Consider the following 14,017-nt stretch of genomic DNA (forward strand, 5'->3'; position numbering starts at 1 on the left):
AGTTAGTCCTTACATGAGATCAGATAATTCCTTGGAAAAGATATATATTTATATAAATTATTTATTAGAATTTCTATGATTGAATTAGTTGTTACTTCTCAATTCTCAAGCCTCCTTTTCCAACAACATGCTTTTCCTTATACTATTGTTTCTCACTAAATTCTTTTTAAAAATTTCCATTCAACAAAAGATGAAACATTGAGATTCTATAATTATGAGCTTCAAAAGTGTTTCTATTGTAAGATTTGTACTTTATCAATTTGTGGTGGACAATGTACTAGTTTTAAGCAGTGTTTTGGAAAATGACAATCTGATTTTAGACTTTGATTTCAATCTGCACACAGAGTTCTATTATCCAATACTGTGCTTTGCCTCGGCTGTTTCCAAACTATACAATTGCAAATTTAAGCTCTAATTCAAGCCTAAATGACCTAGAAAAAGAAAAAAGAAAGAAAGAAACATTGTGAACAACACCGATCCAAGGGTATAGAAGCTACCTATAAAGTTCTTGTCTTTTTTTTTTTTTTTTTTTCCCTTTTCTTCCAGCAAGATTCCAAATTCATAACTTTTTCTCATTAAAAACTTCAAGAAAACTCTATTCTTTTGCTAAAAATAGCAAGATTTTACTGCTAAGATATCCTCTCACATAAACTTTTCCAATACTGCTTAATTCTTTTGCAGGTTTATTAATATGGTGTGTTCTTAATTAGATTTCTTTCACTTCTCTTATTGAAAATCGGCAAAAAAAGAAACTATGGTGCCATACTATGGTGACTCTATGGACAAAGTTAGGCTATTGGAGACGAAAATAGTATGTTGGTGGTATTTGGACCAAGAATATGAGGGGGAGACCCGCGAAATGCTCTCCACCGCCTCGAGGCTGGTATGCGGGATTGAGCCCTAATGAGCTAGGATGCATGCATCATGTTCTATCAAGAGGGGCTGATGTCTCCATAGAGAAGGAGCTTTATAAACACTATAAAGCCAAAGGCCTATAGTGCGCATCTCTCCTCAAGTGAAGGTTTCGGGATAGGCAGTTCTATGCTGCCCGGGATGCCCTAAGGCCTTGAGCTTATATTCGGTTGTGCGAGACCATTATATATATATATATATATATATATATATATATATATATATATATATATCGCTATATATGCATGGACCCTCGGAATATGCATGGCTGGCCTAGATTATGAGCTGAGTCTAAGCGCCACACGGGTGCCAAAGGCTACGGTGTTTTGGCACCGTGACATTTGGTATCAGAGCAAGATGGCTGGTTGTTGCTAGAGATGGTTGGTTATTGTTAAAGACTTGTGTACAAGTAACATTGGCTGACACGTACATTCCGGATAAATGGTACTAGAGGTGTGGAAGTGATGCGGGCTATGGATGACAGTATCTGATAGTTGGCATCATGACGTTCCTGAGTAATATGCTCCTTCAGGCACAATTGTAAGAAGTGTGTCAAGCTGCAGGAACAAATATTGAAATGCGAGTTATCAACAAATTTCAATGTGAATGCATAACATGCCTAGAGTAAAGTGGTAGTAAGCGTAGTCGAGGTGAAGATGCGATGACAAGGACCTAGCTAATACGGATGCCGCAGATGGTAAAACTGAGAGTAAGTTACGTGTAGACTTGGCATGCAAAATTTAGGGATAGATCCTTACAGAAGCATACACATAAGAAGTTGAGATGGTATGGTTAAGACGAGTATTGTCGGCTAAGAGTGGCCTAAGCAGAGTTGATTGGTCTTGATAAAAGGGATAATGGTGAGAGGCACCATTGGAGCTGAAGTATCGTGGATGAATATCTAGTGACTGCACAGTTGTGCAGAAAATAGAGATCCGGCACCGATTGTGGCATCCGCCGTCTGGTTCTCTGGGATTGGCCGGTGGGTGTTACAGAGTATAAAGCAAGTTGAGTTGAGTATATATAGTGCCGGAGCAGGGGATGCATGTGCATGGAATTGACTTAAGCAAGCAACTTAATGCACATAGAGGCACTCAGTAAGAAGCAGTGGGGTGCGAGAGTCCGCCCTAGATGTAGAGATGGTCACTTCATTTATTATTACCTATGTGAGGTGGAAGTGTGGAAAATTGGTGGAATATTTGAGCAAGACTTACGAAGCATGTCAGAGATTGCTGGTTGAACATTCGATGAGACTTGTTCCTGCCCTTTGAGATAGGGGGCATAGAATACCGAATGAGTTGGTTGTTGGAAATGTGATTGTTGTGGGGAGAGCTTGCCAAGGGAGTTGGAAGTTGCTCACAAATACTTTATTAAGATGTGTTTTTATGCTCGACGGAAGGAATACCAAACTGCAATTGGTATTTCAGGCCATGAGCAATGTTGAGAAAGAGTTAAGCTCGGCGGAAGGAATATCAGACTGCAGTTGATATTTCAGGCCGTGGGCGATGTTAAAATAAATTTTTTTTTTGAAACTCCATGGAAAGGCTGAAATGATGAGCCAAGATACTTATGTTTTGCTTCGAATGAGTCGAGATACTTGTGTTTGTTGTTTTGTGCTTGTAGGACTATTTAGTCAAGAGTAGCATATGAGACACTTCTCTTTGGGACCATACGAGCAAAAGTGAGATGACAAAAGAAATCAGGTTTTGATCATGTATGGGAAGCGAAGAAGGCTTGAGGCGAAGCTAAGAGGGCTTGAGGTGTAACACCCACCGCCTAATCTCGAGAGACCTGATGACGGATGCCACATTCGGTGTCGGAGACACGTTCCTAACTGACATATAGATCATATAATCATATTATGAATTAGAAGTAACTTAGTATTCACAAGTTTAGCAAGTCATAATACTTTTTTTTTTTTTGAAAATGATTTGGGAGTACAGAAAAATGGCAAGAGTTTCCCCTAAAAATTGAACTCACCAAACATGTGAATACAAAACACTCCCAAATTCAAACTCCAAACACCAATCAAACTCCAATAACCAACACAACACAACAGCACTTCTATAACTTCATAACCATTTAATCTCTCATTAGCATCATAATATCAACTAAATGTATTCATTTATATATATCGAATTCTAATATTCCAACCATTGAATAAGTCTCATGTTTATCTCCAAATATATACACCAAAATAATTTATAATAACCTGCTTAAGTTATAATTCAATAACATAATCTCCAAAAATGTAATAATTATACATTTCATAATTCTTAATTACATAAAACTAAATCTACTACTACCAAAATAATCACTTTTGCTCTGATGTTACTCTTCTGATCTTCAAGCAGCAAATATAGTCTCCAACCTGCGCGTGATAAAATCAATGTGTTGAGTATAAAACTTAGTGGTGCTCATAAATCACAAACATACCAATGTTGTGATGACAATATACTTAAAACACAAATTTCATAAAATCATTTACAATCATAGAATCATTAAATCAACATGCATTAACGTTTATAGCATAAGAAATATCAAATAAAATTACAATTAATAACATAAATAATTTAGTTCTTTTACACCATAAGTCCTTTACTTAAACATTTATTTACCAATAAACATGTTATTATTATAAAATTATGCACCAACACATCACATTTTGGAAATTCATTTGATAACATAAATAATTAAATCTAAACTAAGATTTAATAAAAAAATGCAATCTCATTACTTTAATTTCCTTAAAAATGTTTTCAAGGGGCTCGCATACACTTAGGAAAAAAAGAAGCAGATAAGATTCCATAGCTTATTCATAATGGCCTTATATGCCAACTTATCATAACATATAGAGCGCGTCCGCCCTAACATAAGACACCCACGTGTCTAGCATATGATCATAGCTTATTATCATAATGGCATCAAATGCTAAGCATGCTCATCTTACATAATAGATCAAATCATGCAATAAATTCACACCAAGTATATTAAAGCCCAAAATTCTTGTTTTATTTCTCAATTCATAACATTTCTCATAAAACTTATTTTTTTTTTAATCTTCTTGAAATCATAATGGAAACTTAATTTAAACTTAAGTAATTTATGAAAATTCCATATTTAGACACAATTACTTGTCATAGGAAAAATTTCTCTTAAACTCATTTTCTTTTAAACTTTTCTTAAAGTCATAATAAGATGTATTATGAATAAAACCTTATCAATTAAATCATATTTTCCTCATGCAATTCAAAACACATATACTTAAAAACACTCATTTCTCATAAACTTTAAAACATAGGAAAATTATCAAATGTATCATACTAATGTAATCTATATATATAGCATGACAAGAAAGGTCCAACATCACATAATGAGTAAAAATGTAAGCCTTACCACCCTAGGGTGGTTCGGCCTCTTCGTGAAGACCAAGAAGAGGAGGTTTCCTCCTTTATCAAGCATGCCAACACAACTCTTATACGCCCAAATAACCATTTACAATCTCATCATGCATTATCTAAACCAAATCTACATTTTCCCAAATTTTAGCTTACTTTAGTCATGAAAAAGAATATGAAAGACAAAAGATACAAGGTAGAGATTCCTACCACATACTAAACACTCATCAAACATCATTTAAAGAGCATAAACCAAAAAAAAAAAAAAAAGAAAAATTTAAGGCCCTTTTTCCTTAGTAGGTTCGGCCTCTCTTCGAAGAAGAAGAGAAAAATGTTTTCCACTTCAATTAAAAATGTAGTCATGCTTAGAAATCATCCAAGAGTATGTTTATACAGCCGAAGTTCAACAATCAAATCATTTCATACAAAATTTCCAAATTTTCACAAGTAGCATAAATTCACAAAATAAAAAAATTCAAAGAAGGAAAATGTATTTATGAACACTAACCTTAAAAACAAGCTTTAACAAGCTTAAATTAAAGCTCCTTAAGCTTTAGTCTTGCCTTTGTCTTTGGTAGAAGGCTCTCCACCCTCTACATGTAAGAAAATCAAAATCAAAACAAAGAAAACACATAAAAGAAGAAATTGGAGCATGAATAAGCATGTATATACTAAAAGAAGAATCTAAACCCAAAAATAATGAAGTTATCATGAAATCACTTACTTGGCTTAAGTAAGTAGTAACAGTCTAAATTTCTTGAAATTAGTCACCAAAAATCACTTTTCAAGCTTTAATCTCGAGGATTTATTACTTAAATCAAGTTAAATGGAATGAATTTGGTGGATTTAGCAAGTACGAAGTGAAGAAAAACAAAGAGAAGAAGAAGAAGAAGAAAGTGTTGCTCAAATAATTGAAGTTGATTTTTATAAGCAACAAAAGGGGTATTTTAGTCTTTTACCATAATTGGGTGGCTAAGATTTAGTCAATAGTAATCTAATCTAATGGCTAAAAATATTTTCCAATTAAATTCCTTCAAAATATTATTTATCTCCATAAAATTCTTAGATTTACTCCATAAAAATAATTCCTCAAATTTCCTTAATTAATATAGCACCATAATTCATTATTCACTAATTATCTAAATTCTCCAAATAAATTCGTTACTTACTTTCTACCCATAAAAATCATGTATGCATGTTCCAAAAATATTAAATAAAATATAAAATATAAATAGTAATTTTTTCGGATCAAAATAATACCGATTTTCGGACCGGTGATACTATTCATAGATCGATAAATTACTATTTCAAACACGGACAAAATAGGGCGTTACATGAGGTGTCACAATCAAACAATGTTTTCTTATATTTTCATGGAATGCTACAGGCCCCGGCAAGTTAAGCTTGTATAAAGGGGGTAATAGCCATGAAAACAAAATTGATTTTATACATAGCTTGTGCACCAATACAACATGAGGCTACCAAAGCATAAGTTGAGATGAAGCTATGGCGAGCGAGGTGATAAGAGAAAAGAGCAAAATGCAAATATCAAAATAGAAATCAAGCCGGGTTTGGTGTATCATTAGGGATTTACTTTTTTTTATTTTATTAAGATCAATTGCTACGTTGCTATTGTTACATTACTACTGTTACATTATTACAAAAAAAAAAAAAAAAAAGAAAGGAAAGAAATGTATATGTATACATATGCGCTATGGTTCCTTGTTTTGACAAGTACAATGTATAGAAAGACAACCGCAAATCAGTTAATGAAGGGACTATCCCATTGTAAGAAAGGTAGATCAAAGAACAACCAGGGCAAAGGATAAATGTATAGATACTCCAAGCACACTACCCTAATCGACAGGGAGATCGATTGTTTGAGTGGGGGAGAGTACATATGGGGATCCTATCTAGCTAAAAGGGGGAGGAATGGTGTAAATATAGAGAATGTAATAATATAAAGTATAATCCTCTATGTAGAAAGGTGGAGGATTGCGTAGATAATGATAATATGAAGTGAATAAGAGAAGGGATATTGTATAAAGTATGACCCTTAATGTAGAAAGATCAGTGAGGGGTGGGATATTGACGACATGTAATTCCAGAGTGGAAGAATGTTGTTCCCACAAGAAGAATAAATAAGAAGAAAAGTAATGCAAAAATACAATACAAATTTTCATAGTAGCTTTTCATAAGATAACACAACAAGCATATGCATAGAACCTTCTCATTGGAAAGATGAGAATAAAGATATTTGCAAATGAGATGCCTATAGGGGGTGGAACACAATCAATGAGATGATTACAGATCAGACGCCCAGACTTGGTGTCGCAAGCAATGAGATGATTGTAGACGAGATGCACAGAGTTGGTGCAGCACAATCGATGAGGTCATTGATCCGTTTAGTGGAGAAGAATGTAGGGGTGTGAGTCCAGCATTCTTACCTATGGTGACCTATGAACAAAGTAAGGCTATTGGAGACGAGAATAACATGTTGGATGGTATTTGGACTAAGAATATGAAAAGGGATACCCGGTGTAATGCTCTCTACTGCCCCAAGCTTGATATGCGGGATCGAGCCCTAGTGAGCTAGGATACGGGCATCATGTTCTATCAAGAGGGGCTGATGTCTCTATAGAGAAGGAGCTCTATGGACACTATAGGGCCGAAGGCTTATAGTGCGCATCTCTCCTCAAGTGAATATTTCGGGATAGATAGTTCTATGCTGCCTGGGATGCCTAAGGCCTTGAGCTCATACTCAGTTGTGCGAGACCCTTATATATATATATTACAAGATGAGTCCTGCAGTCAGATATTATGCAAAGACTCTCGAAATATGCATGGCTAGCCTAGATTATGAGCGAGTCTAAGCGCCACAAGGTTGCCAAAGGCTATGACGTTCTGGCACCGTGACACTATAGCTCATCTCAAAGTAGTTAAATAGATCTTTTCTTATTATTGTATGTGAATAGATGTAAGATATACCAAAAAGATAACTTTTTTGTATTCTGTAACTAAAGTATTACAAGCCAATACATCTATATAGCTAGCTATATATATAGCAGCAGTCAGTTCTTTAAAAGCCTTGACATGCCCTAATTTACAGAGAGAATCCAATATATTAGATATAGGCTAGACCTAACAACTGAAATATATATATTTTTTCCCTCTTTTTCTGGAAGTTACACCAAAACATGTAACATATGTAACTCTTCCTAAATTTGTTCCTTATACTTAATTACCTAACTATGGATAAAATAAGCTCAAAATCATGGTATATAATTAAAAATACTAATTAATTAAACTTATAATTTCTCCAAAAAAAAAAAAGTTCCATTTTAATTGTGAATTGGAGGCTTCTTTTTAGGTCCAGAATAATCCATTCCCACAAGTTCATCAGCATCTGCAGGTGGTACTCCATTTCCTTGGGGTTTAAAGGAATCATGATGGTTCTTCTTCTCTACTTCATTGATGTTTTCTGCAACTCTCAAATTCCTTGCTGCAACATAAAACGGGCAAAAATTTAAGCAATAGCTTTTTCATATATATCAGATTCTTTTGTTATATATACATATATTGGAAATTCTTAAAAGAAAAGAAATCAGCTAACAGGGATTTCAAGATTCAAGAATCCAAGAATTGAGAAAGAAATAGTCGAGAACCCAAGAATTAATTAACTAATTACCTCTTGCACCGATGGACACAAAGCAAAGCAAGAAAAAGGCTACAAGAACAAGATGCTTGCATGGAACCTTATTCGCCATTTCAAACTAATTAATTAAGAAAAGAGAGGAGCTATAGTAGGTAGGTTTCTGTGGTTTATGTGTTGTTGGTTCTTGATTTGTTTTGCCTTGTTCATCAAAATTGATCTTCTTATATAGAAATTTGGACTAGTACTTGGTTACCCACATGTTTGGACAAGCGTTGCCATCAAGTGTGACCTAAAGTTTGTAGTAATTCTACGTGAAACAAATGTGGTCTTGTAAGTGTCAATATCACTGTCTCACTACTGTCTCTGCATGAAAATGGTAGCCTAGACAAGACTCCCATGGAAATTAAGCTGCAAATTCCTGAGTTGACACCTCTTTGTACATATTGTACACTATTATACAGTTAGGACCAGAGCTTACCTTTGTGTCCATATATGTAGTCGGTACGCTTCTTTCTTCCATTTTTTTTTTTTTTGTACTGTTCCTTTGCATTAACCTGAGGAATGTAAGCCTAACATAATTCAAGGCTTTTGTTTGGTTTGGTTCTAATACCTCCATCCATTCTAATTAATGACTTTCTTTCAACCATATTTCAAGACTTCTTTTTCTTTTTTTCTTTATTTATTTAGGGTTTCTTTCTAAATTTGAACATACAATACAAGTATACAACCTTAATTATGTTTTCTGAAGACAATTCTAGTATTGATGTATCGAAGATCGATATTTTTTTAATAAAAAATAGATGTGCAATGCGTTTCGTCTCTATAAAATCTTCTCTAAATTATAAAATTATAAGTTTAAACTCAAATTAGAACTTAATTAACAACTCAAAAATAGAAAACGAAGAATATAAACGTTATTAAGATAAATACTTTATTATTATCTTTATGTGTGTATTAGCTAAGCCAATGTAAATCTTCATTATGAAATAAATACCTATTAATATTGAGAGATTGATATTTTTTTAGATAAGCAATTAGTTAAGCTAATTCGCTTAAAACTAATCTAAAAAAAGATATTTACATGAAGACATATGCTCTATCACTGTATAATAATTAACCAAATGGCCATGTTTGAATTGAGGGAGATAAATTTAATGGTTAATTAGCTGAGTTTAATCAAAATTATGTGACAATAATTGCATTTGTCAATTGTCTTATTTGATTAGTATTATTCATTTGTTGGGAAGCTTATAGCTAATGGGAGTAGGAGAACAAATAATAATAGGCCAGTGGTGAAATGAATTTAAAGATGAGGAAACAGCTTCAAGCATGCTAGATTTGTGGCCCCTTTCTAATTCTTCTGTTTCTAATAGCATGCAATTGCCACCAAAATGGAGAATTAAATACTGAAGGGGCGCTTGTGGTTTAGTTGGCAACAGAGACTGAGTATATGGAAGAGCTCTCGGGTGCGATCTCCACTAAATTGATCTGCAGGGAAGGATAAAGAGTTTTAATTATGACTAAACTCCTAGTCGGATTAGGCGATTCCTGGTAATAGGTTCGGGATACCAGTAGTTTATAAAAAAAATAAAAAATTAAATTAAATTAAATAAAAAAGAATAAAATCAAGTGGGTAGTCAGTAATAATATATAATAATATTATTATAATACATTGTTAAAAGATACCTAGAGAATAATATAACTTGTGCTAAAAGAACTAAAAAACCCTAATTTTATTTTAGAAGTTCATAAAGTGATTGAGTGATAATTAGGGATTTTTTTTTTTGGGGGGATTTTAATGATGGGGAAAACCATGCATTAATTAGTGAAGGGAAAAAAACCGACATGGATTGACTGTACAGTCACTTTCGGATAAGCTGATAAGTAGAAGTGTACCAAAAGATCACGTGAAATGCACTGTGGACAACCCTTCCCTGTCCTCAGTTTCAACGTACACTAAACATGATTAGTCTTGCCAATTAAGGCTTAAGACAAACACATTAATGCAGCTAAGACTTGAATTTGATGTGCGAATTCAACATCTTCTAATTAATTACAATCTGCCAGTATAAGTTATATACAGTATAATGAAGTAATTATTAAATCTATAGAAAATGTATTAAATCATATCACACATTTTATTTTTTTTTGTGAAACGACATTGTTGCTTTCTAGTGACACGTAAGAGGAAGGAAGGAGGGATGATGAGAGGGCTTCAAACAAACCACGTGGGTATCCTTCATTCTCTATTTCTCTACAGAAAATGTAAACTAATAATTTCAAAATTTTTAAATATGGACAAAGAACTTGATTTGTTCTTTTGGTGTTCTCCTCTTAAGATTCATTGTATATTTTTAAATGTTATCTCCATCCTTTTTTTCTTTTCTTTCTTAAAATTTATCTTTTATTTTTTCTTCTATTTTCAAAATTATTCTTGAAAGATTTATGTGTTCGGATTTGACTCAAAATTCACATGAAATTTGTAAAAAATTTCCACTTCCTTTAAATTAATAATCATTAGAATTCTTTTCTATTTATATATATATATATATATATGATTTTATTAATATTAAATTCGCTGAATATATAAATTCACCCTTGATTATGGCACTCCGAATGTTGCAATGACCTATTGTTCGCTTAAACTTGTAAATTTTAGTAATATTTCACACTTTTCGACATAAATATCAATAATTTTTAGAATTTTTAACTTTTATCTGCAAAATACTAACTTAATACATAGTTAACATGAAATTTTAACTTTTTAATAAGTGTTTAATTGATCTAATTTTAAAAATTGAAGTGTTCAATAAAACAAACTTGAAAATTGAAGTGTTTAATAGCTGTAATTTTACAAATTAAAATGTTTGATTGGTCAAAATAAAAATTGAGAATGCCATAAAATTAAATTAACAAAGTTTAGGGGTTAATTTATGTATTTCGCCATATTAAATTAGTAAATAGTTCAATCATATCTAACGAAAATGAGAGAGACAAATTAATCTATTCACGAGATGAAATAATTTAGTTATGGTTGAACTTTTAGGTAATAATTATTTAATTATTTGACTTGTGATTATAAGGGACAATAGTATAATTGTAATATAACCCTAATTAATGAGAGAATAAACCACATAAATAATATTATTTCATACATTTTATTAATTTGTTATTTAAGTACTTGTTGTATACATTATATTTATGATTGTTAATTAAACTAATATATTTATTCTAATGATATAAACTTTTCTTAGTTGTTGCACGTATTATCGAGAAGTTATGACACTAACAAAAGACATCTAACTGGCCAGTTTTGAAGATTAAAAATTTAGAAGATGAATCTTTTAAGTTAAGCTATTCTTTCATTTTCTGTTCAACGGTTGAATGAAATATTAATTCTAGATTGGAAAGAGATTATATTAAAACTCTCTCTAAAATATTAATTCCATAAATCGATCTTACGACCAAGTATGGATTTAATGTACACCAATTACATTAGATTAAAGATCTGTTTAATAAAATTAGATGTTTTGGTAGTCGTTAATTATTTTAATAACGTTTAATTGTTAGTTATTTGAATAATTTTTCATAAAAAGTTAAAAGTTATACGTCACATTAAATTTTTATAAAACATTAAAAGTTATGTTAAAAGTCACATCTTGTTATTTTTAACTGCGACTCTTTTTCTTTATTAGAGTTTTGGACCTCTTTGAATGCTTCGGATCTTAAAAGTTACAATTATATATTGAATTTTGGGGATGGGGCCCTTTAATTTAGGCTTACAAGTCACTCTAATCAAGTTTCATAATACTTGAAAATGACTTTGATTTTCATTTGAATTAGTTAAATTTGATCTCAACTGAATTAAAAATGAGTTTATGTGAATATGTTGTGATTTTAACTCCAATGACTCACGAATAGTTTGATTCACATGTATTTATATACACTGAGACCAAATTCTGTTCCTGAGCAATCTTAAAAATACACTCCATTTCACATCTGTCCAATAGATATTCATAAATATAATATCATAATATTTTTGGACCCCAGTAGAATTGATTAATTATGAAAATATAATTGCTTTTAATTATTTATGCTGACTTAATCAATGATAGATTAGAATAACTTTATTGTTCACAAATCATGCTTAAATCAAACAAGTTGATTATTAAAACATTTAGGAGACAACATAATTGAGAATGGGGGCTGCCTGTATTCCAAAACCATGACCAATCTTCCATTAAAATAAATGATAATCTCTAATTGTTAAATGAATTTGACATCTTTAAATAGATATGATATATAAAAAACAATAATTAAAGAATTATATATAATTGTTTAACTTGTAATTAACAGAATTTCAATTCTTTAACTCCGTATAAAAAATTTATTTTTTCTGAGAAAACATTATTATTCTACTTATCTTAATTGAAAACTTGAGGTCCCCTTCCCAGTGGGCGAGGCCCGGCCAACCCCTGTCGAGCCAGCACGAGCACGATTAGACCACAAATCACCTAAAGTAGACTCTGAAAACGAAATCTTAACTTGCTCTTGCCTAACCATTAACAGAGGAGGGTGTTGCTGTCCACGGTCCATCACGTGCCGCTCCCGGTGGCTTAGCCAATGTTATGGGAATTGGCCTTTTGGACTCTCTTGTGTCCCACAAATATTAGAGATTAGATACCACTATTTCATATTTTTGGTATTATTATTAGGGTTAACCATTTTTTTTATTCATAGGACGTTAAATGAGCCGAAATAACACTGCGAGTTATACAATATGGATAATTTTTTTTATTAATTTATCAAATTGATGAAAATAACTGTGGTCAGGAAAACTCGAAACACACAGTCCTCAATTAGGATTAACCATTCGTATTTTGTAGTAAATGTTTTTATATTTGAATTTTTAATTGCTGAATAAATATTTATGAGCCGCTTATCGTTAAACTAAGCAATTACTTGTGGGGTTTTATGACAAATGAAAAAGGTAGGAGTACTCCCAACCGCCACAATAATGTGGTTGTTCTTTACCATTGTTTGGTTGTAGTTTTTTAGTCATTTTCAAAATTTTTTTTGGCTTCTATCTATAAATCATTAAATGCATATGTAAATGTTGTGTATTTCTTGTGCTCCTATCCTAAGTGTGAGGGTGCAAGATCACGTGCCTGTGTTGGCAGTGTACTATACTTGATGTAGGCAAAGTTAAGGATGGGATGGCCTAGCATTGAGCAAGCAGCAACCATTTCTATGGATTTTCTTTGTCTTTTCTTACCTTCATTCATGTTTTTCCATTTTTCAATTTTGAAAATTTCCCATTTTAAGTCAAAAGTTAGCAAATTAACAGCCACCAAACTATAATTAATTCAAATTATACAGATTTTAGTTTTAATTAACATTTAGGCTTTTCAATTTTTCATTTCTTCAAAAATATATTTTTTCAATTTTTATTTTTTGGATGGTTAAAATGAATTATTAATAAAAATGATGTCTTACAATGAATGTTATTCTCGATCAACTTAGGGCAAAGTTAAAAGTATTACGATGGCGCATTCAGAAATGTTGTTCTCATATTTATTTTCTAATTATTAGTATTAAAAAAAATCATCTCAATTTTATATATATTGTAAATAATTGAATTCAACTCAACTAAATTGAATTAGTTTATATCAACTTGATTTAAATTCTTGAATTTCAGATAAATTTAAATTTAAATTTATCAATTAAAACCTTAAAATGCTCACTCTTTCCCCTCCTCCCTTCCAATCAAGCAACCTTGTCTCCATTCAAAAGTTAAAAAAAAAAAAAAAAAAAAAACACTACTTTACTTATTATCTAAACAAGAAAAATTACTATTTTCTTCTTACATTTTGTCAAAATACATGATTTTGCCATTATTTTTAAAAAATATATAGCTTTGTATTTATCTTTTGTTTGTGTTACACTATTATATCGTTGTATCAATTATTTATACTTTTTTGTTAAATAAATGAAAAAAAGGAATAAAACTATATATTTCTAAAAATATAAGAATAATATTGTATATTATAGC

The 14,017-nt window shown here is 31.6% G+C and overlaps 1 protein-coding gene across 1 annotated transcript; it reads right to left on the reverse strand.

The window, feature by feature from the left end:
- Nucleotides 1–7,295: 7,295 nt before the first annotated feature.
- On the reverse strand, nt 7,296–8,155 carry RGF9 (root meristem growth factor). The gene is made up of 2 exons (XM_089718805.1): nt 7,999–8,155; nt 7,296–7,812 (listed from the first exon to the last, which is right to left on the reverse strand). The coding sequence occupies exons 1-2, from the start codon at nt 8,075–8,077 to the stop codon at nt 7,652–7,654; spliced, it is 240 nt and encodes a 79-aa protein (XP_089574931.1). The 5' UTR covers nt 8,078–8,155; the 3' UTR covers nt 7,296–7,651.
- Nucleotides 8,156–14,017: the final 5,862 nt, after the last annotated feature.

The sequence above is a fragment of the Jatropha curcas genome, chromosome 3, assembly GCF_041381405.1.
Source record: "Jatropha curcas cultivar XTBG-Jc1 chromosome 3, XTBG_Jcur_1.0, whole genome shotgun sequence".
NCBI lineage: Eukaryota > Viridiplantae > Streptophyta > Magnoliopsida > Malpighiales > Euphorbiaceae > Jatropha > Jatropha curcas.

What these genes read in the sequence shown, in the direction of transcription:
- RGF9 (XM_089718805.1), bottom strand. Translation starts at nt 8,077, where the DNA reads ATGGCGAATAAGGTTCCATGCAAGCATCTTGTTCTTGTAGCCTTTTTC. An exon ending in TGTGTCCATCGGTGCAAGAG is followed by an intron (nt 7,813 to 7,998) that starts GTAATTAGTTAA and finishes TTTATGTTGCAG; the next exon opens with CAAGGAATTTGAGAGTTGCA.